The 22,484-nt window shown below is 45.7% G+C and overlaps 1 protein-coding gene across 3 annotated transcripts in view; it reads left to right on the top strand.

The window, feature by feature from the left end:
• The first annotated feature begins 1,250 nt into the window (after nucleotides 1–1,250).
• KCTD15 (potassium channel tetramerization domain containing 15) overlaps nucleotides 1,251–22,484 on the top strand; it is a 43,125-nt gene continuing 21,891 nt past the window's right edge. The window contains exons 1-3 of one of the 3 annotated variants that reach the window (XM_032195373.1): nucleotides 1,251–1,840; nucleotides 3,105–3,189; nucleotides 7,378–7,553. In XM_032195373.1, coding sequence (XP_032051264.1) covers nucleotides 3,178–3,189; nucleotides 7,378–7,553 — 188 coding nt within the window. In that variant the 5' untranslated portion in view covers nucleotides 1,251–1,840; nucleotides 3,105–3,177. Of the gene's footprint in view, nucleotides 1,841–2,479; nucleotides 2,498–3,104; nucleotides 3,190–5,865; nucleotides 5,947–7,377; nucleotides 7,554–22,484 lie in introns of those variants that run through there. The other 2 variants (XM_032195374.1, XM_032195372.1) reach the window with 2 other exon arrangements.

Genomic DNA, 22,484 nt, shown 5'->3' on the forward strand with positions numbered 1-22,484 from the left:
ACCCTTAGGAGCAAACTTTCTGTTTATTCCTGCCACGGAAGGTAACTTTAGCCCCGCTCCCCGCGGCGGGGTCCCGCCTGCCTTCCCCGCGGCGGGGCGGCCCCGGGCCCCGCGGGGGGTGCGCGGAGGGGCGCGCAGCCCCCGCCCCGAGCCGGGCGGCCCCGCGCAGCGTTGCGTAACTCCCTGCGCGGCCGCGCTCGGCGGCTAGAAGGCGCTGCAGCCCCGCCGCCAACGGGACGCCCCTTCCGCGGCCGCGGTGCAGCCCGGCGGAGCTCCCCGCACCCCCCGTTTCTCCGCCTTAGCAGAGCGCAGCCCCGCGGGGACTCGCGGAAAGGCGCGGACACGGCCGGAGCTGAAAGTTGAAGGCGGGTGGGCTCTGCTTTAAAAAACATAACGTATATAATATATATATATATATTTTTTAGGAAGGGGGGGGGTGTCGCTTGCCCGCTCCCGTCCCCTCCGGGCGCGCTGCGCGCCCGCGGAGCCGCCCGCGGAGCCCCGCGCCATCGCGCCGTGCGCTCTAATTGAAATGGCGCTTTTGGCCGGGGGCGGGCTGCCAGGGCGCTCCGCAATAGCACAATGCATGTCGATAGACGTCATTTGGTTTTAATGGCCTACAGGAAATTTGGCGTTTACAATGCGAGACATTAGCAAAGGGTGAAAGGGAGGGGGAGGCAGGCGGGGGGGAGCGAGGGCTGGCAATAATTGCGGCCCCCCCGCCGCCCGGACCCCCTGTCTGCGCCCCGGCGGCGCTGGGGGCTGGGGGCCCGCCGTATTTTTTTTGATATATTTTATTTTTTATTATTTATTTTTGAACTTGATCTAGTTTATCAACAAGTGCAGAGTGGGTGCTACCCTAATTGTAACCGAGGAGCCGAGAGATGTGAGAAACGTGCCCTGCGTTACTTATTTGGGAGCCGAAAATTTATGCCTAGTCGAAAACGCCTGGGGAAATATTACATCAGACCAAATGACAATGATTAAAATCAGCTTTTTCCCCCCCTTTCGCCCCCCCTTTTTTTTTCCTCCTTCTTCTCTCCAGTAAGTCTGCTGAAGGACGTGACGGCGGCCCGAGCCCGAGCCTCCCCGGCCCCGGACCGTTATCCCCGGGCAGCGCCGGGCCGGCTGCGCGGGATTTGCGCGGAGCTCCGCGCCCCCCCCTTCCCCCCTCCAAGCCCCGAGGGGCTCCGCGGGCGGCGGCGGCGCCGGGGGGCTCGGGTTGGGGCGCCCGCCGCCTTCCCGGCCCCATTCCGTTGTCAAGGGGTTGTGTTTGATTTTATTGGGGGGGTCGGGGGGGAATAAATGTGGGGACCTTCACCAAAAGGAGGGGAAAATATCCAATTTTCATCGCAAAATTAGCTAGGGCGAGAGCAAAGGGCTGAGCTAATTGTAGCCTAATCCTCTGCCCTGCAGGCGTTTGCAAAGCCCTGAGCAAGAATTCGCTTTTTTTCCTCCTCTTCTCCCTTCCCTCTGTTATTTAGAGACGGGATTATTGCCTTTCTTCTCATAACAGCCTCGGCAGTTTCATTTAAAGGCTTTTTCCCCCCCTCGCACACACACACACATCCGCGCACAGACAAAATAAATAGAAAGAACCAAGGTAAAAAAAAAAAAAAAAAAAAAAAACAGAGAGGGGGAGAGCGAGCGAGGAGAGAGCAGCTTTAAAAATCACAATAATCACAGCAGGATCCGAGCGGCAAAGACAGTAATAAAAAAAAAAAAAAAAAAAAAAAAAAGAGAGAAAAAAAAAAAAAGAAAAAGCCAACCTAAACCCAGCCACACACAAACCCCAGCGAGCCCAAAAAGCCGAGGGGGGGCTCGCAGATCTCCGCTCAAGGTAAGCAACGCGGCGGCCGCTCCCGCGGTGCCCGGGCCGGGCCGGGGCGCGCCGTGCGTTCCTGCGCTGCGCATCGCGCTGCACCGCGCCTCTCCTCCTCTCTCTCCCCCCCCTCTTTTTTTTTTTTTTTTTTTTTTTTTTTTTTTTTTTTTTTTTGGGAAACTGCCTCTTCTCCCAACTAACTCGGCTCCCGAGGAGCAGCGAGCGGAGGGGCGGTTTTTTTTTTTTTTCCTTTTTTTTTTTTTTTTTTTTTTTTTAAAGCTACAGGAGCCGTTCGCGAGCCTCCCCGCTTCGCTAGCGCTGCGTGGCCGTGTGTCCGTGCGTGTATGTTTTGTTTTGCTCCGCTCCGACATGGGCACCGCCGGCGGAGCCCCGCGGCCCGGGCTGCCCGCGCTGCCGCCCCCCCGGCCGCGGCTCTGAAGCCGGCCCGGCCCCGGCGCGGCGGTGGAGGCGGCGCGGTTCGCTCCGCGCCCTCGCACGGTACGAGGGGAGGGGGGGGGGGGGCAGCGCTGCGCGGGGTTTGCGCGGGGCTTGCGCGGGGGCGGCGGCCGGGCACAAAGGGAAGGCGGGCGACAATGGGGAGCGCTGCGCCTGGGAGCCGCGGGCGGGCTGTGAATGAAACTCTGGCGCCAGTGAGAGTGGAAGGCTCGGGCTGGGGTAGACTTCAAACCACTCTAGGCTATAGTTTGCATCGGGGCTGCTGCATGCGATGTGGCACACTTCTGCGAAATGAATGCGTTAGCCGGGCTAATGCTCGCCACCATTGGCTGCGCAGGGCTTGCACAGGAGCGGGGATTTGTGTTTTTTTTTTTTTTTTTTTTTTTTTTCCTCGCGTTCATCTAAGACATCTCCTTTCTTGTTATGTGGGAATAAGTAAAGGACGCCATGTTGTGCTTTTTTTATTTTTTTTTTTCGGGGGGGGGGAATTTCCCCTTCGGGCATGGGGTGCCCGCGGCAGGCACAGGCGCAAGTCCCGCGGGCGGGCGCGGTGCTGGCCGCAGGTCTCCGCGGGGCCGGGGGGTGAGGAGGCAGGGGGGACAGCGGAAAGCCTCGTCTTCTTCTCCCCTTTTTTTATTTCCTTTCGGTGAGGAGACCTCCAGAGGGAGCCCCCCCTCTCCTCTGCCCCCCCCGGAAAAGTTTTGGGCACGACCCGCTGTGTCACGGTGCCGGCGCGGAGGTGTGTGCGCGAATGTTTGCGGACTTTGAATCGCCGAGCCCCGGCGGGCGGAGGCGGCCAGTAACCCCATCCCTTCTTTGTCTTTAGGCTCGCTCCTCGCCGTAAACAATTGTCTCCGAGGGGCTCTGGAGGCAGACCCGAGCGGTCGCCGTGCGTGTTTATGGAGACAAAGGTAATCGCCCGCTCTGCGCCCCGGCCCCTCCGCCGGAGCCGGGCCCCGGCTCCGCACCCGCTCCCGGGGCCTCCGCGCCCGCTCCCGCAGCCCCGGGGCGGCCTCGGGCTCTGCCCCGGCGAGGTCGGGGCTGCGGGGAGGGCGGGGAGAGGCCCCCCTGCCCCCTGCTCCCCGCCTCGGTCCCGGGGCCCCCCCATCTCCGGCGGCCGGGGGGAGCCAGCCGGCTGCGGCAGCGCCTTCAACCTGCAGCCCTCGGCTGGCGTCGCGAACGCGCACGAAGGAATTAAACTGCCCGAGTGAATAACAGCATTAGTTTCAATTAATTTTTATCCTGGCAACAATAAACTTTAGCAACAAAGCGCCTTTACATCCTTAATTAGCCTTGCTTCCCATCTGTAGTCTTTTAAGTGCCTGCTCCTTGATTTAACTTTGTCCCTCCTTCGGAGCTGCCTCCTTTTTCATTCCTTCCCCTTTTTTCTTGTTATCCCTTCCAGACTGCTGCTTGCTTCTCTCCTGCAACCTTTCACCTCCCTTGTCCCTATCTGTCTGCTCTGCTCTCTGCAGTTTATTTCTACTGTATTTTCCCAACATCAACAGCAGTATTGGTTACCATGGCCCCGAGCTATGTGCAGAGGTGGGAAAGCTTCATCCGCCCAAAAGTTCTTACACTTTTGAAGTCTTTCTTTTAGTAGGATCTGAAATGTATCATCTAGAGTGTGTATTAAATGAACAGTATTCCTGAAGGCTTTAGAGCAAGAAAGGCAACACCCTGGAAAATTCTGCAGTCTTTCAGCATTCTCTGCCCTAGGGTTATAGCCCTGGGCACGGAGCTGAATGGAGCTCTTACAACTGCCTTCTGTTTACCTTTTATGGTTAAAATAACAGCTTAGCAAAGAAGCAACTTCATGGAGAAACGATTCAGTGAAATCATCTCAAGCTGTAGCAGCATAGCTAGTTTAATCACCCCTAGAGAGCTGAACAACTGTGAGCACAATGGGACACAAAATCATTTTGTGTGTAAATGAGCATGGCATTGTGATTATTTCACTTTGCATGGGCAAATAGTTTTTACAAGCAGTACTTATGCAGTTAGCTTAGAAAGGCAGAAAAAGATAAGCTGGCTCTGAAAGATCTTGGTGTGTAATGTTTGAAAAACTAAATATTCAGATAATTTGGGAATCAGGCTCTATTGATTTTGCCTTCAGCAGGTTCCTGTGTTACTTATTAGAGCAGGGTTATTGCCTGTGCCACTAGTTGGGATGCTGTATCCTGTTGTAGGCAACTAAAGAGCAGGGATTATTTTACATGGTTTAATAAATGAAGTTTGTTAGTGTTTCTGCAATATTTACCCTTAAGGTTTTAATTTTCACATCAGTATTAGAAAATATGTGCATAAAGACTTTCACTGGATAAATACATTTAGGATTTCGCTTTGTGCATAAAATAAGTGCATTACTCGGTGTGATGAATTTTATCTGCGTTTTACATTAAGAAGAGGAAGGAGTCATTAGTAGGGTTATGGTACCTTAAGAAATACGGGATGTTTATTTTGTTGGAGCACTATGAGTCTTTTCAATGTCCTTAACGCAGTATTCAACAATTATGGCCCTTGATAATTTGCTCCTACAAAATGACTGAACTCCGCAACTTTAATAAACACGGCGGGCTCCTTTTTTAATGCCAATGCTCTCCAAGCAGGGGAAAAGCCCATCTTTTAATTCCCCTTCTCCTCCCCTCCCCCCAAAAGCCAGTAGCATCCTCAGTAAGTATGAAAAGCCATAAAAGTTTGAGAACTATTTTAGCTTTCCAGTGATTTTCTATAATTAAGTGTTTTTTCAACACATGCTCTAGCTGAGAGATGCCAAAAGCAGAGGATTGTTCAAAAGGTCCCTCCAGTGAATAGTATAAATTAAATATCTACTGTGTGAGTATGGCCTCACTGAGAATCTCAGACTCTTTACAGATCAAGGAATTTACTGGTATACTAACATTAAACAAAATCCTAAGATAGCAGCAGTGTTTAAATATGCACAAATAGATTCAGATCACTTGATCTTTAGCTATCTCTGCATATTTTAAAACTGAAGTCTGTATTTCAAGACAAACGGTTAAATACAAGACTCGTTTACAGAGGACTGGAAGCCCTTTGATTTCATTTGGAAATTGTAACAAGGGGTGCAGATGAGTCCTAATTAGGCACTTCTTTTGTGAAACTGCGTGAGATGTCTTTCTAAGGCAGCTCTGTACCGCGCGAGGTCTGTACCTTTATCATTAGTGATAATAGTTAGGGTCTGAACAAAGACAGGGTTGACATTCAGCCTGTGTCTCCTGACCCTTTCATTTAAGTGAAGGAGCAGAGAATGAACATGAGTTTGCAGTGCTCTTTGGTAAGAGGAAAAAAAAGTCTTTGTGTTGGCAGACAGCTGAGGCACCCACAGATTAGTAAACACATCGCTAAAATACTGCAGGTACTTGCATACTAAGTTGTTTTTAAAAGTTAGTTCTCCTATGTATGCTGTACGATGCATTTAGTACAGCTTGCCCACAACAGGCTCTTGTGGGAAACGAGCAAGCAACATCTTCAGTCATGAAAGGATTCAATCACTTTCCTTGAAGGTGGTGCTGTAGTAAAAATGTTAATGCCCAATTTCACATCGACTGACACACAAGTCCTAGGACAGAGTTGGTATTTGCTTCGTGTTCAGTGCAGATGTCCATTCTGCCTCCGAAGAGAAAAGGATGTGGATTCACAATGGGGTGATGTATTGCTGCGCTGTAGATGCAGGAAATCCTTAGGAGCTAAACTAGATGAAATGCAGTAAATGGAGATGTTGTGATGACTTTATGAAGCTGTCCAGATGTGTTAGGATTTTTCAGTTCCTTTCTGTATAGCTCAGATTTTTATTTTTGCTTTATGAAGAATGTTGCTAATTGTATGCTCGTTGAGTGGCGTAGCCAGGCACCTTGTGCAAAATACTTACTGCTAAGAGAAAGGCGAGACCACCTTCAGATTTTTAAGAAACATTGTCAAAGTAACGTGGGAGAAACGGGAATTCACTTTGTAATTCTGTATGTAAAGTGCTTGTCAGATGTAAGGAAGAGTCTGGATGTTTGGTAGCATGCTTGCAAAACAAAATACCAAGAAAATTAGATTATATTCAGAAATGTCTTCGGCCATAATGCTTTACATATGTTGCTTTACCCATAAGGGGGAGAATGGATGGACATTTTCATGAACTTTTACAGAAGGTTTTTTGCTCTTTGGCATGTATGCTATCTATACTGATTTAACTGAAATTAGCTTTAAGACACACGTTTAATGCAGAATAAGCTGTGCTTTTCCTCCTGAAGAGAACTGAGGAATTTTCTTTTGCTTTGGTAGTCCTTTTCATGTGTAAAACATTTAAGTATTTTTTGCTTAGTACATCAGCTGAAGATTTTGGACTCGATTCAGTAATTTCACTCGTTTTCAAATGTTTTTAGTGCAGTAAGCATTAGGTGGGTTGTTGAATTTGTAATTTCATGTGCCAGGCTGTGTAGCAATTTCTAACGGTTCTTGTCATGAAAACACAGGTCAGTTTATGTATCTTTCTGTTTTCACTGCTTCTGGGTATTAATTGCATTCAGTTTGAAAGCTTATTAGTTCTTTATATCTAATATTAAGGCTTAACTAAAAATTATCCATTTATTTTGCAATTATTGAAAATAAAACACAAAATTGATCTTAGTTTGATGTGAAATTTACTACATGTATAAACTAAATGCCTTAGGTACTGAGGAAGTCACTAATTTAGAGGTGTCTCGTTACTGAGACAAACTTGCAAAAACCCCTGAATCCCAATTCACAAATTGGTTATTCGTTTGTCAGGGGATATTTCACATCTAACACATAAGCCTGCGACCTTTAATTAGAATTTTGCAGTTTGTTTTATGCCCCTTGAGGCTGACACCTTGAAAAATTTTTTTCTTGATTTCTTATTGCTAATAAGCATCTTTCTCTTCCCCTCTGGTACTTTGAAGAAAATGATGCAAATACACTTAATTACAGTGGTGGCAATAATTTGTTAGCTGAATATGTGATCAGGCAGATGCAAAAATGATCTGATTAGATCTGTGATCACACTGGAAATAAAGGCAAAACACTGCTACATTTAAGAGAAACTGTTCTTTTTTGTCCTCCGTTTCCAGGAGGGAAGAAGCATGTCCCGTCTGTCTCTAACACGGTCCCCAGTTTCTCCTCTGGCTGCTCAAGGAATTCCTCTCCCCGCTCAACTCACCAAGTCGAACGCTCCTGTGCACATCGATGTAGGAGGACACATGTACACCAGCAGCCTGGCTACCCTGACGAAGTACCCGGACTCCAGGTAAGACCTCTGTGCTTTCAGGCTCTCTGCCTCTTTCTGTTCATCGCATGGAAATACGCATGTACCTGTGTGGAACATTGCAGTGTGAAATACGATTTATTATATATTCACCACTTATGAATAATTCAGTTTCCGATTTATACATTAACTTCACTGGGGTTGTATAGAAAAAAACGCCTGTACAATTTATGTATTATTTAGAGAGCCTATTCATTTTCTCTTTCAACGTCTTCAGCACTGTAGCGCTACGTGTGAAGCACCTGTTGGTGTGCCTGTCCTGGATTATTTCCAATTATACCCAGTGACTTCGTTCTTTCAGATGTAGAAAAAAATCCTTTTTATTTTCCTTCTTTTGGGAGAACAGAACAGCTCGGTTACACAGGGACTGATGGATGCTTCTGTCGGCCAGCAGAAATCCTAAACTCAGGCATAGCTTGGTGCCTCTGTGGCAGCAGGTACGTCCCGTGGGCAGTGGCCAGTGTACCTGCTCTGTGTGCTTGTAGCCACAGATTAGATGGAGTTTGTGTGGTTAAGGGCAGCTGATTAGTACTGAACGTGTTAATGGTGTGCCTGGCAAGAGGGATTCGGTTCTGGCCAATATTGCAGGGGGGACTCCAGATATGTCAAATTATGAACAGTGGTGGCATGAAAATATTGGTATTTACGAGACAGTCTCATTAATACTTGCCCAGGTCCCAGTCCTGTGGGGTACTGGGCACTATGGCAGATGGGGCATGCTGGGCAGCATCAGGCCTGCAGTGGTAATATGGAAGGGATCACTGCAGGGTTGAAACATTTTAATTGGAATAGTGTATTAAGACACACTTGATTTTGATTTACAGTTACGATCAATAAAGAGATTCAGCTTTTTGTCATTCAGGCTGTTCATTCTTCGGAAGGCTAAGAGCCTTGTATGCGACCATCAGAAGCTGTAGGTAGCTGTGAAGTATCAGGGTGCCTGTCAGACTGCTTAAAGCAGGCACTATGGACTTAAAAGAAAACCAGAGCTCAGGACAGCAGATTTAGATGTTGGAGGTTTTGCTACCTTCATGGCCAGTGTTTTCACAAAGGGACAGATTATTTTATTTTTTGCTATAGACAACCCATATAAAGGTATAAATGTATTTGAAGATTTCTCCTTTAAAAGAACTAAGGTTTCTTTTTGGCACAGATTTGGCAGGTTCCCAAGCAATAAATGACATTTATGGAGACACCTTGAAAATCTCTGATGTCATAAAGCACACAGCTGTGATCTCATGCCAAGGAGACATAGCTGCTAACATTGTCTATGGAAAAAAAACAATTATTAAAATACCTATATTTTATGGTTAGGCCAAAACAATATAATTTTTCAGGACAGATTCCGTTTAATGATGTTTGTGTGGTAGTTCTTTGATCACAGAGAAGAAATCTGTTCAGTGGGGAGAGATTTATAACAGAGAAGCAGACAAAGGCTTCATAGTATAAAAAATACAGAGAAGATTCAGCAGTTGTGATGGAACAGCACATCTGTTTCTTCAGTTTAAAATATCACTGCTGACACTATTTTTAAAATATGCCCATATCAGACTTGCTTAATAAAAACTTCATTTATGTAAGTTTTAGGAAAATATACATAAATTCATAGATTTTATTCAGAGAGAACAGGGTACTGGTTTCAAACCTTTTTTTCTTCCCTTTTTGCTAAATTCCGTAAGTGTATTCCCTCAGGTTTTGTGCTTTTATTTAAGCTAAAAGTACAAAACTGTGACCAGATCATGTGCTGCCAGATGTTTTGTTGTGTACTGTATGATGTCTGTATTGCAGTGTTATCTCATAAGGCTTGAATGCTTTTTTACCTGCTCAAACTTCAGTTCTTACTGGAGCAAGAGTTTACAGTACTAGACCTGTGAATCAGAAGGATTAACTACTAACCAGATAGATTTCTATAGCAAAAGATAAACCCTCGACAGCACCAACAGGATGTATTGCTACATATGTTATGGGCAGAGGGTACAATTGAAGTTTAGAAGCAAACCTTACTTTTGTTTTTTCCTGCTTCATTTGGCTTTCTGCAGCAGTGCATGATAGACTTGGTTGGTTACCGCCCTGTGAGCCTGGCTGCTCTCATTCCCAGTTGGAGCAGAGCAAAAGTTGCAGCTGTCTCAGTGGGGATGTTGGGAGCTCCTGATGGCGCCCCACTGCCCTGGTGTGCTGCTTCCGTGAGGTGCAGGCTGTCTTTGCAGTGGTCGGGATGAGAGAGGCAACCGGGTCTCTAGCAGATGCAGGAGGAAGGAGATAGCTGTTCTGGGTGAGACATCTGGAAGTAATGCCAGAGCACTGTTAGCTTATGCTCACAGACGACATGCATGGCCACATACAGAGGCATGGCCATACTCATCCACATGCAGAGCTTCCTGGATTATTTTGGACAGCGTATTAAACTCTTGGTTTGAGCACGAGCTTGTAAACTTCAGATCTAAGAAATTAAACAAATCTGTAGCTTCTGTTTCAGCAAAAGATGTAAGCATATGCTGAAATGCTTTGCTAAATCTTAGTTCATGTCACATAAAATACAATTTGCACTCACTAAAAGTGAAAGCTGTGGGAATAATCTTCCTGCTTGTTTGTGTTACAATCTCTATTTCTTTCTCTGTGCTCTGAAATCCCAAACAGGTTTTTAGCTTGCAATATATAAAATGCATGTATGTTTAAGGACACATACAGATCATGAGCACACGTATAAATAAAATCAGGGTATGTATACACAGATGTCACATGCTAAAGGGAAATAGAAAAATAATCATTAAATCATGTTTATCCTTCAGTAGTATTTAAAGGAGGCCCAATCCTGTTAGGTCCTGAATAAGCTCAGTTCACGTTGACTTTAGAGGGAGGGAAGAGCTCTCAGCAGCTTGCCAGATCAGGCCCAGCAGGAGCAAGTATAGGTATGACCAGTTCCTGCCTATACCTGCTCTCCAGTCACCCCTCTGGTATGACATAAATTACACCTGACAGCAGGCAGCGTGATACATTTCTTATTGTAATTTGTTAGGATTGACTGTGCTCAGCCCACTCGCTTGCTTTGCTTGACTGTTCCCAAGTTATGTGGTTGGCTCTAATTCATGGAAACAAAGGACCTGATTCTGGGAGTCTTACTCACGTGAGGAATTAGCTGGTGATGTGAAGTTGGAGGCCAAATTTTGCATTTCAGTGATCCCAGAGTTGTTTTGGAGCAACTTTGACAAAGTCTTTGATGTTGTTTGTGCTAGTGCAGCTGCTGGGAGAAGAGAATTTGTCCACTGATTAAATTTGCATAAGTAAAGGGTGCCAGATTAGGCATTAAAGGTGGTAGACGCCCTCTTTCCCGTAAATTTTTATGGGGCTACATAAAATCTCTAAAGAAGAGAACACTCGAGCAGCACACAACTGGTGTGACAAAGAAAGAGGGTTAAACAGCCGCTGTCAAAGATGGTTTCTAAACTGGTCATGCTCACCTTACTCATTACAGCCAGCTTTTTGAATGAAACACCATATAAATAAGCAAGTTGGCCTTTGAGAGGGTGAAAGGCAAGGAAAACAAGAAACACAAAAGAAATTGTGATCAGTGACAGCATAATGATGGTAGTCACGAAAATGATCTCGGAAGCATACCATTAATCCTTCTTCCTACAGCTAGTCGTGGCTGCTATCCTTGTACACCTGAAAATGCCATTAAAGTTAACAAGCTTTTGGGGGATACAGGGAAGTTGACATTTTCTTACCTGGACTTGAGGTTTACTTCCATAGTTTGTTTTCAGGAAGTTCTCCCATCAAAACTGCCAACTCTGGTAGTTGTGAGCTACAGGTGTGCAAAGAAAAAACACCGTTGAATACTCATACCATCAGTATCTTATTTCTAAAGTAACTAGCTAAGCAGACAAATTACTCATCTTTGAGAGCATTTCCTCTAGAAATTCCATTCATGTTTTCACCCACAGGACCTCTAAAGCAGCCCCTTCACACATTGACACTTGAATATGGATTTATGTGACAGACCGTAAAGGCTGCAAAGGCTCTAGCACATTTATAAAGTGAGTTGCAAATTGTGTTTATCCAAGGGAGTGAGACTCAGTTCCTTAAAAAAAAAAAAACACACACACACAAAAAAAAGTCCAAGCTCTTAATGTGCAGAGAGGAGTACCCAAAGATGCTGCCAGATGATCCAGCCTTACTCCCACTGAGTTCAGTGACACACTTCTCATTGACTTTAAGTGGAAAAGAATTAAAAGTTCCAAATCCCCTTATACCACAGCAAGCCTACGCTTTGCCATTTCACTGACAATTTTGATACAATTTTGAATTTCTGTGAGAAAGCAGAACAAGATCTTTTTCATTAGAAGCTTGTCCTTTTTACCACCCTGCATAACGTTTATCTCAGAGAATTGCTGTGAGCTCTTTGTAAGTTGTTCAGCTATAAAAGGTAAATATATTTACTTTACATTCTTGGCTAATTAGTATTTGTTGTATAAGCCTCTATTAAAGATAAGCATGTTCTTTTCTTCAAAACATAGTTGTAAAAGGTCACACTTCCAGCAGCGTTAGCCACGTGACAGAGGCAAGCAGGGATAACTGGAATTGAAGCAGGGGCTTCCTGGTGGGAGCCTCCCCACTAGTGGTGGGCAGCACAATGTGGTCGGGACCTGCCTGCTCTTGGCCCTTCTTTGCCTGGCTAACCTACAGCACCCATCTTTCCTTGGTACTTCTGGCCGTTTTCCTGCCTCTGTAGGAGAGAACTTCTTGTCTCAGTGGCCCAAAGCAGGCAGGCAGTGCTAACAGTACACGCCCTGACCACAGCTCTTGGGGCACCCTGGCTTCATCACCCACTTCTCTGGAGTCCTCCAAAGAAAACCAGCAGAGGCTTTATTTATTTATTTATTTATTAACTGTTTCAGAAACCAGTGACATGACCATAGCTATTAAGAGGCATGGTAGAGTTTTTCAGGCATATCCCTACCTCATTTTGAACCCGTGAACATTTTGGGGGATTTACCAGGGAATCCCCTAAAGCATGTGTCTTCTCTGACTTTTTCTTGTCAAAGCAAACTCATTTTTGTATAAACCCACACTTGGGCAACCTTTCCTACCTAGCTCTTCCTTCCGAGTGTAGACTGTAAATGTCTGCTTTTTTTAAATCCCCCTACCTTTTTCTCCAACACCTCCATCTTTTTGGCTGGGGGAACTCAGCACTAACACCTCAGATCTTTTCCTTCTCCCTCGTTCTCTGCAGCCACACCAGGCTGGCCTGACTTCCAGGGAAATGCGTTCCTCCCTGCCAGACCAGGACTGCTGACGCCCTACAGCCAGAGACAGTGGCTTTATAAGCTCAAACACCTCTGTTACTGAGATCTGTAAGACAGATTTTCCACTTTGTCCTTTATGCTAAGGACTCCCTACTAGGTTCTGCTCCTCTCCAGAGGGAGCAGGGAAATTCTTAATTCAAATGTGTTCAGGGTATGTACTTCTCCAGACTTAGCATACATAAGAGCATCTCACATTTTTTGCTCATATAGGATCAGTCCAGTGCCCCCGTTACCACAACTAATTTTCTAATTTTCCATCACGTGTGGATTCTTGATATTATTACAAGAAAACAATGCCAATTAGCAAATTCTGTCACCACATACTGGCAGGTGGGTGTAAATCAGTTCTTAAATGAGCCCTGTACCTTGGACAGGAAGGTAAGACCAGACTTGTTCATAGCTAGAGCTTGACTGTGGCCTCTAAACTACAGCACACGTGAGAGCGGGGTCGCAGGTGGAGCAGAACTGACGCCAGCCCTCCTGGGCCAGCACACTCTCCTTCACCCTGTATCATTGTTAGCATCGATGCTAACTTAGGTGTTTCCAAAAGCCCTCAGTGCCAATTCCATACCATGCTGACCACAGCTCACACCCCTGGTACATACACGTGCGTGGCATGCGGCCCTTCTTCAGTAACTCACTCCCTGTAGACCTGCTCAGTGCCACAAAGGACATGGGCATACTGTACCCTTGCTAAGCACCGCTCTTCCCATGGAGGTCGGTCCCTTGTGGGGTGACAGCAGGCTCCGGCAGAACCACGTTAAGAAGCGCTGTGAATTACCCAAAAGGCAAAGAGTCTCTGAGTCGGTGCCCGCAGCCTACATTCAGGCAAAGCTCTACAAAACGCAGCTGCATGTGAGCTGCAGCGCAAAGCTCATTAATTTTAATGGATATTGTGAACTTAAAGCGTACACAGACTTTAAAGGAAAACACCTGAAGAGGTAGGAGCAAGTGTTCTTCCTGCGTGCTACAGATGCTCAGGGCTCCGGAGCCTGGGCGCGGGCACGCCGGTGTTGTGGAGGGGCGAGCCTGGCAGGGGCTCCCCCGGCTCCGCTGCTCTGCGAGGCGCTCAGGGGTGTGCTGCAGAAGGGAGCAAGGGAAGGAGCAGAAATGCAGAGGTTTGGGTTATGCGTAGAGCCTTTTCTGAGTTACTGTAGGAATTTTCATGGAGATTAACATCGTTTTCTGTTTAATTTCATCCACCTGCAATTTAGAGATAAATCTTGGGAGTTTTTCTTACTTGGCTGTTGATGGGGCAAATCTTTGATTTCCAAGGGAATTTTGACCAGCAGAACACTTAATGAAGAAATTTCTTTAAAAGGGCCTTTCCACTTCCCATCCTCCCTCTCCCCCCATCTGCATCTAAGCCTGTGGGTGCTGTGCTTACCTGAGTGGGAGCTGTATCAAGAAAAGAGCTCCCATTCCCAGACTCTGAATTGAATACTGTAAAATGAACCATTTGCACAGCAAAGCGTTGCTGTTTTGTAAGGGTGCTGCAGGGCTGCGGTCACCCAAGTCCATGCAGTGCTCAACAAGCTCTGGGGTAAGGGGGGGAGTTATGGACAGGCAGGAGTTGCTGCCAGGACCCACCCAGGGCAGCTCCTGGGCAGCACGCAGGGCAGAGCACGGTGGGTGGAGTTGTGAAGCCGTTCCCTCCTCGAAGCTGGGCTGGCCGGAGCCTCTACAGGAGCAGTCACACCAGTGCCAGGTCTGGGAGCACCGGGGCATCCATCGCCTGTCCCAAAAGAGGGAAGAGTGATGTGGTCTGTGTGGAAAGAAAACAGAGATGTAATTACAGCTGGGAACAATGGTTTTATATGATTTTAGATGCTCTGTCTCTACCTTTCACTAGAGGGAAAAAAACTTGGATTCAGGGTCTGCCTTGAGAAATCGGGCAGAGCCTGTGGAAGTACACCCAAGCCAGGTTTCCCTGCGTTCCCCAAGGTTGAGGTGGCTTTGCTGGCAAAGGAGAACAAGCCCTGTAATGTAACCCTTCACTCCAGCGACTGCAAGAGATGGAAGGGAAGGAATTTGAATGGAAGCTGATTCTTCAGACCTGTCTGTGTCCATCTCTCCAGGATCTCTAACTAACTGGCATGTAGGGAGCCACAACAGAGCTGAGCTGTCTGCTGTGATAAAGGTGTTTACTCCTTACTGGACTTCATAAACGCTGCCTTGCCCAGCACAGCTGCTGCCCGGGGACTGCCCGCAGGCTCTGGAGAGGAAAGCAGAGTTTACCCTTCGGGAGCACAAATCTTACTGTAATTGGGTGCTGAGACTGGGGCCTGTCAATGAATGAATTATTTGTATGTTTACTTGGAATATTTAATGAAATGTGCAAGGAGATATTACATAGCCAGTCTCTGATGAACACTTTTTCTGAAATTATTATTTCTCTGTATACGTACATGTGTATTACAGCCCTGGTTGTGTGGAGGTAGAGGCATCAATGGATATTACAGCACCTAGGAAGGGACAGACCAAGCTAATAACAGAGAGGAGAAGATATCAAATCACACTCATCTGACTTAACAAAAATAAAATTATGGCTGTGTTGCTAAGTCTGGCACAGGCAGCTCAAAAAACCTGAAGTTGAGGAAATTGCACACTCCTGTCTAGATATTAGCTTGTTTGGCTCAGCTGGTCAAAAGGGAAGAAGAGAGAGGAGGTGTTCTCTGTGCAGTCCGTGCAGCCTGGCTGCAGCCAGAGGGATGTCCTTTACAGCCTCTGAGAGAGGTTCAGGACTGCTGGACAGTGTCTCCAGTACCTTCAGTGCAAAACTCAGCTGATGTCTCGTTTTCTGCTCTTCCCTTTGTTCTTTTGCATCATTAATGTGACTGTCACTGAGTTGAGTTTAGCCCGTTAGTAATGCCTACCCTTCCCATTTACAATGGTTTGAAAATTAGTCATGTTTATTGAAACTCCCAAAGAAAATCCAGCATACAGGGAGACCAAGAATTCAACATTTTTTTGGTTTAACGCTCTATATTTATAGTGGTTTCTGAGGTTAGTTGGTCAAGTCCTTTGTCATTTTTTTTCATTGCTTCTTTTGCTTACCACTCACCTCTCACCTGCCAGGGCACTTTTGTGCCAGCAGCACAATTTAAGTATTTTTCAGCAGTCATTTTCAGGGTGCTAACATGAAAAGCATCAGCATTAGCAGCATGTTTTGAGAAAATGCTCCCATAGGATGCTATGGAAGCAACCTGCCTCCTCCTTTTATGTGCTGCTAGTGGAGGCTGTTTTCCTGCTGATGAACATGGTGCGAAGTATTGCACCTGTGCCCAGGTTCACAGCTGTAGCAGCTTTCCAGTTAAAAGAAAGGGGAATCCCCTTTATTGATTTCTTCTTTGTACGCTGTGCGCTGAGCACACACATTGCATGGACAGAGTTATGTAAAGGTGCACATTCAGTAGCTTTGAGCTGGAAATCGTGTCCTGAGGTCACAGCTAACCGCCGTACCAGTGGAGCAGAAGAGGTGTTGCCTCTTCATATTTGGTCTTTGAATACACATTGCTGGTGTTTGTCTTTTGACTTACAAAGACCTTGCAATGGCAAGTAGACCTGGTCTGCTTAGGGGGATATTTCATGAACTACTTAGGAAGTTTATAAAACAGACTCCCTAGATTATGAAGCAAGGGGTGTCTGTTTTGTAAGGAACGTGTTATGAAATGAATTTGTCTCTAGGCCTAACTTAATTATTTTAATGATCCCACTGGTGGTTGTCGTAGGTGTCGTACTGTGTATATATTGTGACCTACATGCGTGTGATCATTTATGAAATCTAAGATTTAAAAATACATTGGACCTTATTAATTCCTTTCCTACTTTCACTGAAGTAAATGGCGGTGGTTTGGATATTGGCACATTGGGTCAAACGTCTCTTCCAGTAAAGCTGATGAGAGTTTTACTGTAAGCTTAAAGGAAAACAAAGGCAGTCCTATTCATTTAGAAAACTGCCCTTATAAGAAGCCTGGCCAAAATAATCCCTGGTGTGACCCTGTTGACCTCTGCGGAATTACACCAGGGATGTATGCTGATAGGATGTGAGGAAAGGGATTACAAGACCCTGAGCACTATAGCGAGGTGCTATATACTGTTGGCTATCCCCAGTACTTGTTTTTACAGACATCTGAATACGTAAAATCAACAGGCAAGTGAGGACACAAAGATTCCTGCCCTTATGGGTAGGTGCACGTACCTTTTGTGGTCAGATAGCCTTCCCAAAGAGATGTCTCCCCTGGCTTTGAAGGAGTTACTCCAAATTTGTACCTGTATAACTGAAATCAGAATTAATCTATGCATGGGTTAATAAATTCTTTAAGAACAAAGTGTATATTTAAATAGAAGAAACATGTAGGCATGCAAACACAGCATTCCTATAGGAAAGCATAAGGGAGATCTCTTGAGCACGCCATAGTAACACGGTGAGGAGCATACCAGGCTGCAGCTAACACGGGTTGTGCCCCAAACTGCTGCTGGCCACACTGATTTTGCCAAGTTTCTATGTTAGGTGAAAATAACAAATTAATGAATTTGCCTAGTCCCTGCAGCACGTCAGCTTGTTCAGTTGTGCCATACTGACAGTAAATGCGTAATCTGGTGACTGAAACAGGTAAGTATTGCAACTCTCATCCCTGGGATAGCTCCATTGATACAAACAGGGTTACACCAGGATGGTGGCTCTCCTGACATGATCTTTGTAGCTGGGAGAAGCTGCAGAGCTGGAGTTAAGCTCCAGAGTTATAAATTCTCATCTCCGTGCTCTAACCACCAAATTACTTACTCTTTCCCCTCATTTGCTGTGATTAGCATGTATTTTAATCTTTTGGTGCTTAAAAATGAAACGATGTGTAAACATTTTAGGAGATTTTGCATTTGTTTTTTGCTTTTACCTAATTTGCTCTCACTTGAAGCTTTGCCAGCCAGGATGGCTTTTAGCTTAGCATGTGTGCACTTCTTGCATTCCTTATTGATGCAATCACTGTGACGACTGCCTGCCTGTCAGAGCTGGGCACCAGGACAAATAGGCTAAGCAGAGGTATTCCAGTGGTCATGTGTACTGTGTTGATTTCACTCTACTGTAGTATGGTATGAGTTCAAAGGCTAAAATTCCTGCTTTTTTATCTGCTGAGGACCACGTAAAGCAATACCTGAAAGGAATCCTGCACGTGGATGCTGGGAAGCTATTATGCAGCATTTGCAGCGTTACTCTCGGTCAGACTCAGAAAGGATCAGTTGGCAAGCATTGGAAACTGAGATTTGCACCGTAAAGCTGAAACGCTGAAGGAATCCCAGTCCAAAGGGCAGGCTCCCGTTACGCCTCTGTCCTAATGGAGAGCAGATGCTACCAGTGCTGCAGGTAATCCGTTTAGATCTGGTAGAAGCTTTTGCAGCAGCAAATCTCTCTCTTAAGAAAGCAGACAATGAAAACCAGAGACTCCTTTTAACATTGGTGTCATATTGTGTTGACGATGTTATGCCAGCAACTTGTACCGGTATGATTTGCATCAGAGGCTGCAGCTTTGGCATTTGGGGAACGTGGTATGCCTTCCTGGAGACCGCTGCCTAAATTCTGCCATTGCAGAACTTACATATGATTTCATGGACAAACTCGGCTAGCGGAACTCCCTGGGAATCAGTAGATGACAATAGAGAGAAACTGGGCCCTCTGCTTGTGCTGGGGTTGTCTGGGAGGGAACGAGAACTGAACTCAGGCCAGAAGTACTTAACAGTGCTGTTGAATGAGAGAAAAATTCAATGACAGATTTTTAATCGTTAAAAAAAAAAAGGCATGGATTTGTAACCAGCTCCAAACATTTCCTCTTCTGTTCACATCCAGTTATATTCTGCTTGCAGATGCGAGGGTTAAAGCGGGGGCTGGCTTCTGCTTTCAATTAAGTCAAAGGACGTTTTGGCCTTGACTTCACTGGGACCAGAATCAAACCCATGACCATAGCATTGTATTTAAGAATGAATCTCTCTCAGTCACATAAAAAAGCCAGGTTCAGCTTTCAGTATCTCATCAGAATCCTACAGTTAACGCTTTCCTTATTACTTTCAAGTTTTTCCCAAGCTTAAGCCCATAGTATCCTCTGTGCAGCAGGTGTATCAATTGCTGTCTCCCTGTGGCATGCCTGTTCTCCCTCCGGAGCCCCAAGTCAGGAGCTTCCCTTTTCTTCTGGAACGTGGCTGCAGAACCGGGCTCTTGCAGCTGACATCTCGGCGTGCAGCTGCTTCTCTTTCCCTACTCTTTTCTTGCTGCAGTAACAAAAAAACCTACTGGAAGTTGCACTCTGGTTCTGCCTATCACCTGCCAACTGCTCAGGCTCTCCAGCAAAAACTGTTACCCAAGTCTTCTAACTTGATGTGGATATAAGGCTTTGTTGGTTGTTTTCCCTTCAAAAATACTTTTTAATAGATCGGTCTTGACATGCTCAGTTTCTTTAAGTGAGCCAGGAAAAATATGTTGAGTACAGCTTAATCAAATGTAAAAATAAACAGGAGCATGATGCAGTCATCATTTTAAGCGTAACAACAAAAATGCGGATAGAGAGAACTGGGTGCAACTCCATCTCTCACTTGTAGAGAACTGCAGCCAGCTGTGTCCTTTGGTCTGCCTGTAACTGCCTGCAGTGTCTCTGTGCCAAAGCAAGCAGTGGTGTGAGTTGTACAAGGTGTTCAGCAGCGTAATTGCAGTGGTGCTACATGCTGGGACTGTGCAAAATCAGCATAGCTTCACTAGTGGACAAAAGGATGGGCTGCAGGAAAACCAAAGAGGATGAATGTAAGATAAGCTGTTTTTTTCCATATTATAATTCTCAGCAAGAGAAGAGCATTACCATTTTAGCAAACTGGCATGCCCACCAACTGTTGCCAGTGTTGCCATACTGCCTTAGTTTCTTGTAAGCAGAAAGTTAATTTATCCATACCCACAGACACTGGTATTGTTCCCATTCGTTTCAGTGGAGAGCATCCTGATACAGCGGAGGCAGGCATGTGCACCATGGGCAGATTTGAGTTTGTGCTTAGCTCAGGCAGTGCCGTGCTGTAGGGTCCCTGGCAGCCCATGTCTGGTGACTTGTTCCTGCTGGTCTGGAAATAAATAAAAGAATCACAGAAAAAAGTTTCTAAGCTTTCATATCCCTGGGCTCAGAAGTGCGGGGATATTGTTTGAGCAGATGACATGTTCTAGCAGTTTGCATGAGCAGCGGGTACCAAAGCGAGTGCGTTAGCTGTCACCATTTACATTTTATAAAGGTGCTGCAGACCTTAAGTGTCCACCCTCCTTGCTCCTGCTATGGACTTAAATGTGCTGTTTTCATGGCATCCACACATGCAAAGGACGCAGAGGGCCTGGCTTGTACCCTGGAAGGTAAATGAGTTACATTTGAAAATTTTTCAGCCTTCACTGAGATCCAGTGGGAGTTTCTCTGTTGACTTCAATGAGCAAGGAGTTAGCCCATTTATATTAAAATAAAACCAGTATCTGTGTGTTTGCCAACCTCCCAGCATGCCCGGTTGTACAGGGTTGATGTTAGTGGCAGCAATGCCCAGATCTAGTCAGATTTGAAAATCTTAGTAAAAATACTGGGTTAGCTCCCACTTGAAGTTACAGTAAGTGAGGCAAGAAGGAAGAGGTCTGACATTTGCTGCACCCCTTTTTTCATCCTGTCCTTTATAGTGCCATGATTTCAGGAAAGGGATGTTTAAAGGAATAGCAAGAAAAGGCTTGTATAGGCAGGAATGTTTTATTTGAATTGTGCATCTTCTCAGGTATTAACTTAATTCTGTTGAGTGCCCACAACTCCCACAGAGTTTGAACTGAAATGCAGTTCTTGCAGGATTGGGACCTTTGGGAAACTAGAGAGCATTGCGATGGTTGTTTGGGAGTTTGTTTGAAATTAAAGAACTTTTGTTCCTGCATTGGTTTTCATGGCTAAAATAAATGTAAGTTTTCTACTAAGAAACCGTGAAAGGCCAAGAACTCTCACAGGGTTCAAATAAGAGCAACAGCAACAGTTGTACGATACACACAGGTTTTATGTAGTAATAAAAACTTCTATTAATATTTCTAATCTTCACTAACAATTTAGTTAAAAGTTCAGTTAGAATGAATTGGAAGACAGAAGAGGAAAAGTAACCAGAATTTCATACTGGAGAAAGTAAGAGTACTAGAAATCAAGCTAACATGCTTAACTTAGCTAACGTGCTTGTTTAATTTCAGATGCAAGTCCACAATTTAAAATGAAATGAATTCCCAGATATAGAAGTATTATCTACAATGTATGAGCTCCTATGCAGTTATCTGAACTTTGGCATATTTCATTGAAAGAAAAATATTTCGCTCTTACCTGTAACAAGTTTTGTGTTTGAAGGTTCGTATTATAGTGTAATATGATTTGGTTGCTTCTGTTAAAATTGTGCAAGTCAGCCAGACTCTGCCCTTCACACTCTCCCAAGTCATTGTTAGGACTAGGGGTGGCAGAACTGGCCTGGCTTGAAGTGCAGTAATTGCAGCCGCGCTGCCTGCGTTGGGCTGCTCGGCAGTTACCACCTGCCACAGCCCCGGCCTCTCACCCAGTGATGGCAGCGCTGTTGCTGCTTTGGTTTGGTGGTACCAACACAATGCACATACCTGAATTAGCGGCGTCTGCCCATGTCCCATGGAGCTTTATGCCAAGGATTCAGGGGGCGATGAGGACAGGCTGAGCTCCAGTCGCCGCAGGGACCTCGTCCAGCCCGAGCCCTGGCATAGCTGACCCCAGCTGGGCAGCCCTCGGGTGCTGGGAAGCCAGCACATTGCCTGCTGGCCCAGGTATGACCAACAGACTAATGCCTGGCGGAGGCTATAGGGAACAAATGCAAACGCTACGTTTAATGGGAGGCTGGTTTTCACCTTCTCTGTTACAAAAGATAAACAGGACCAGAGGAACCATGTCAGTGGCATGCAAGGGAAGTTTGACGGAAAAATGCAAATTGTACCTGTATTTGAAAGTTACATTTTTTCTTGTTAAGCACAGCAAATGCATTTCATGACCGATGACTGAAATGAATGTGGCAGAATTATGATGTGTAGGTAGGATGAGTGCCGTTCAGTCTGTATGTGTCTCTACTTATCCAGCTTATAAATGTGGTTATACGCTGAACGGAATGAAAGAATTCGTAACACAGCAATTAACATACTAGAAAATGTTTGTTTAGTGAAGTCTTTTTATAGCTGTTAAAATAACACACTAAAATATACAAACGCTAGTTTAATAAGGCAAAATAAAATCATTAGCCTGACTTAGGGCTGGATTCTGCCACCATTACTCATGGCTAAGCAGTGCTTTACTCATGAACTGTTTACTCTACGGGAGACGAGTGGCAGAACCAGGCCCTCAGGGAACAAATACGCTGCTGATAAATTTGGGATGAGTGGCCAGTGCTGGTGAGCCTAATTCCAGCCTCCCAACGAGGTGAAGGGCTTAGGGTTAATACCATTGTAAACCTGGTGGAAATCAAAAGCATGGAAATGAAAGCACACTGGAGCCCAGATTTCCTCCGCTGATGGTCTGTTCCCTATAATTGCGTGACTGCTCCCTCCTCCTCCCTGAGGACCTGATGG

This window comes from Aythya fuligula, chromosome 12 (genome assembly GCF_009819795.1).
Source record: "Aythya fuligula isolate bAytFul2 chromosome 12, bAytFul2.pri, whole genome shotgun sequence".
NCBI classification, from domain to species: Eukaryota; Metazoa; Chordata; class Aves; order Anseriformes; family Anatidae; genus Aythya; species Aythya fuligula.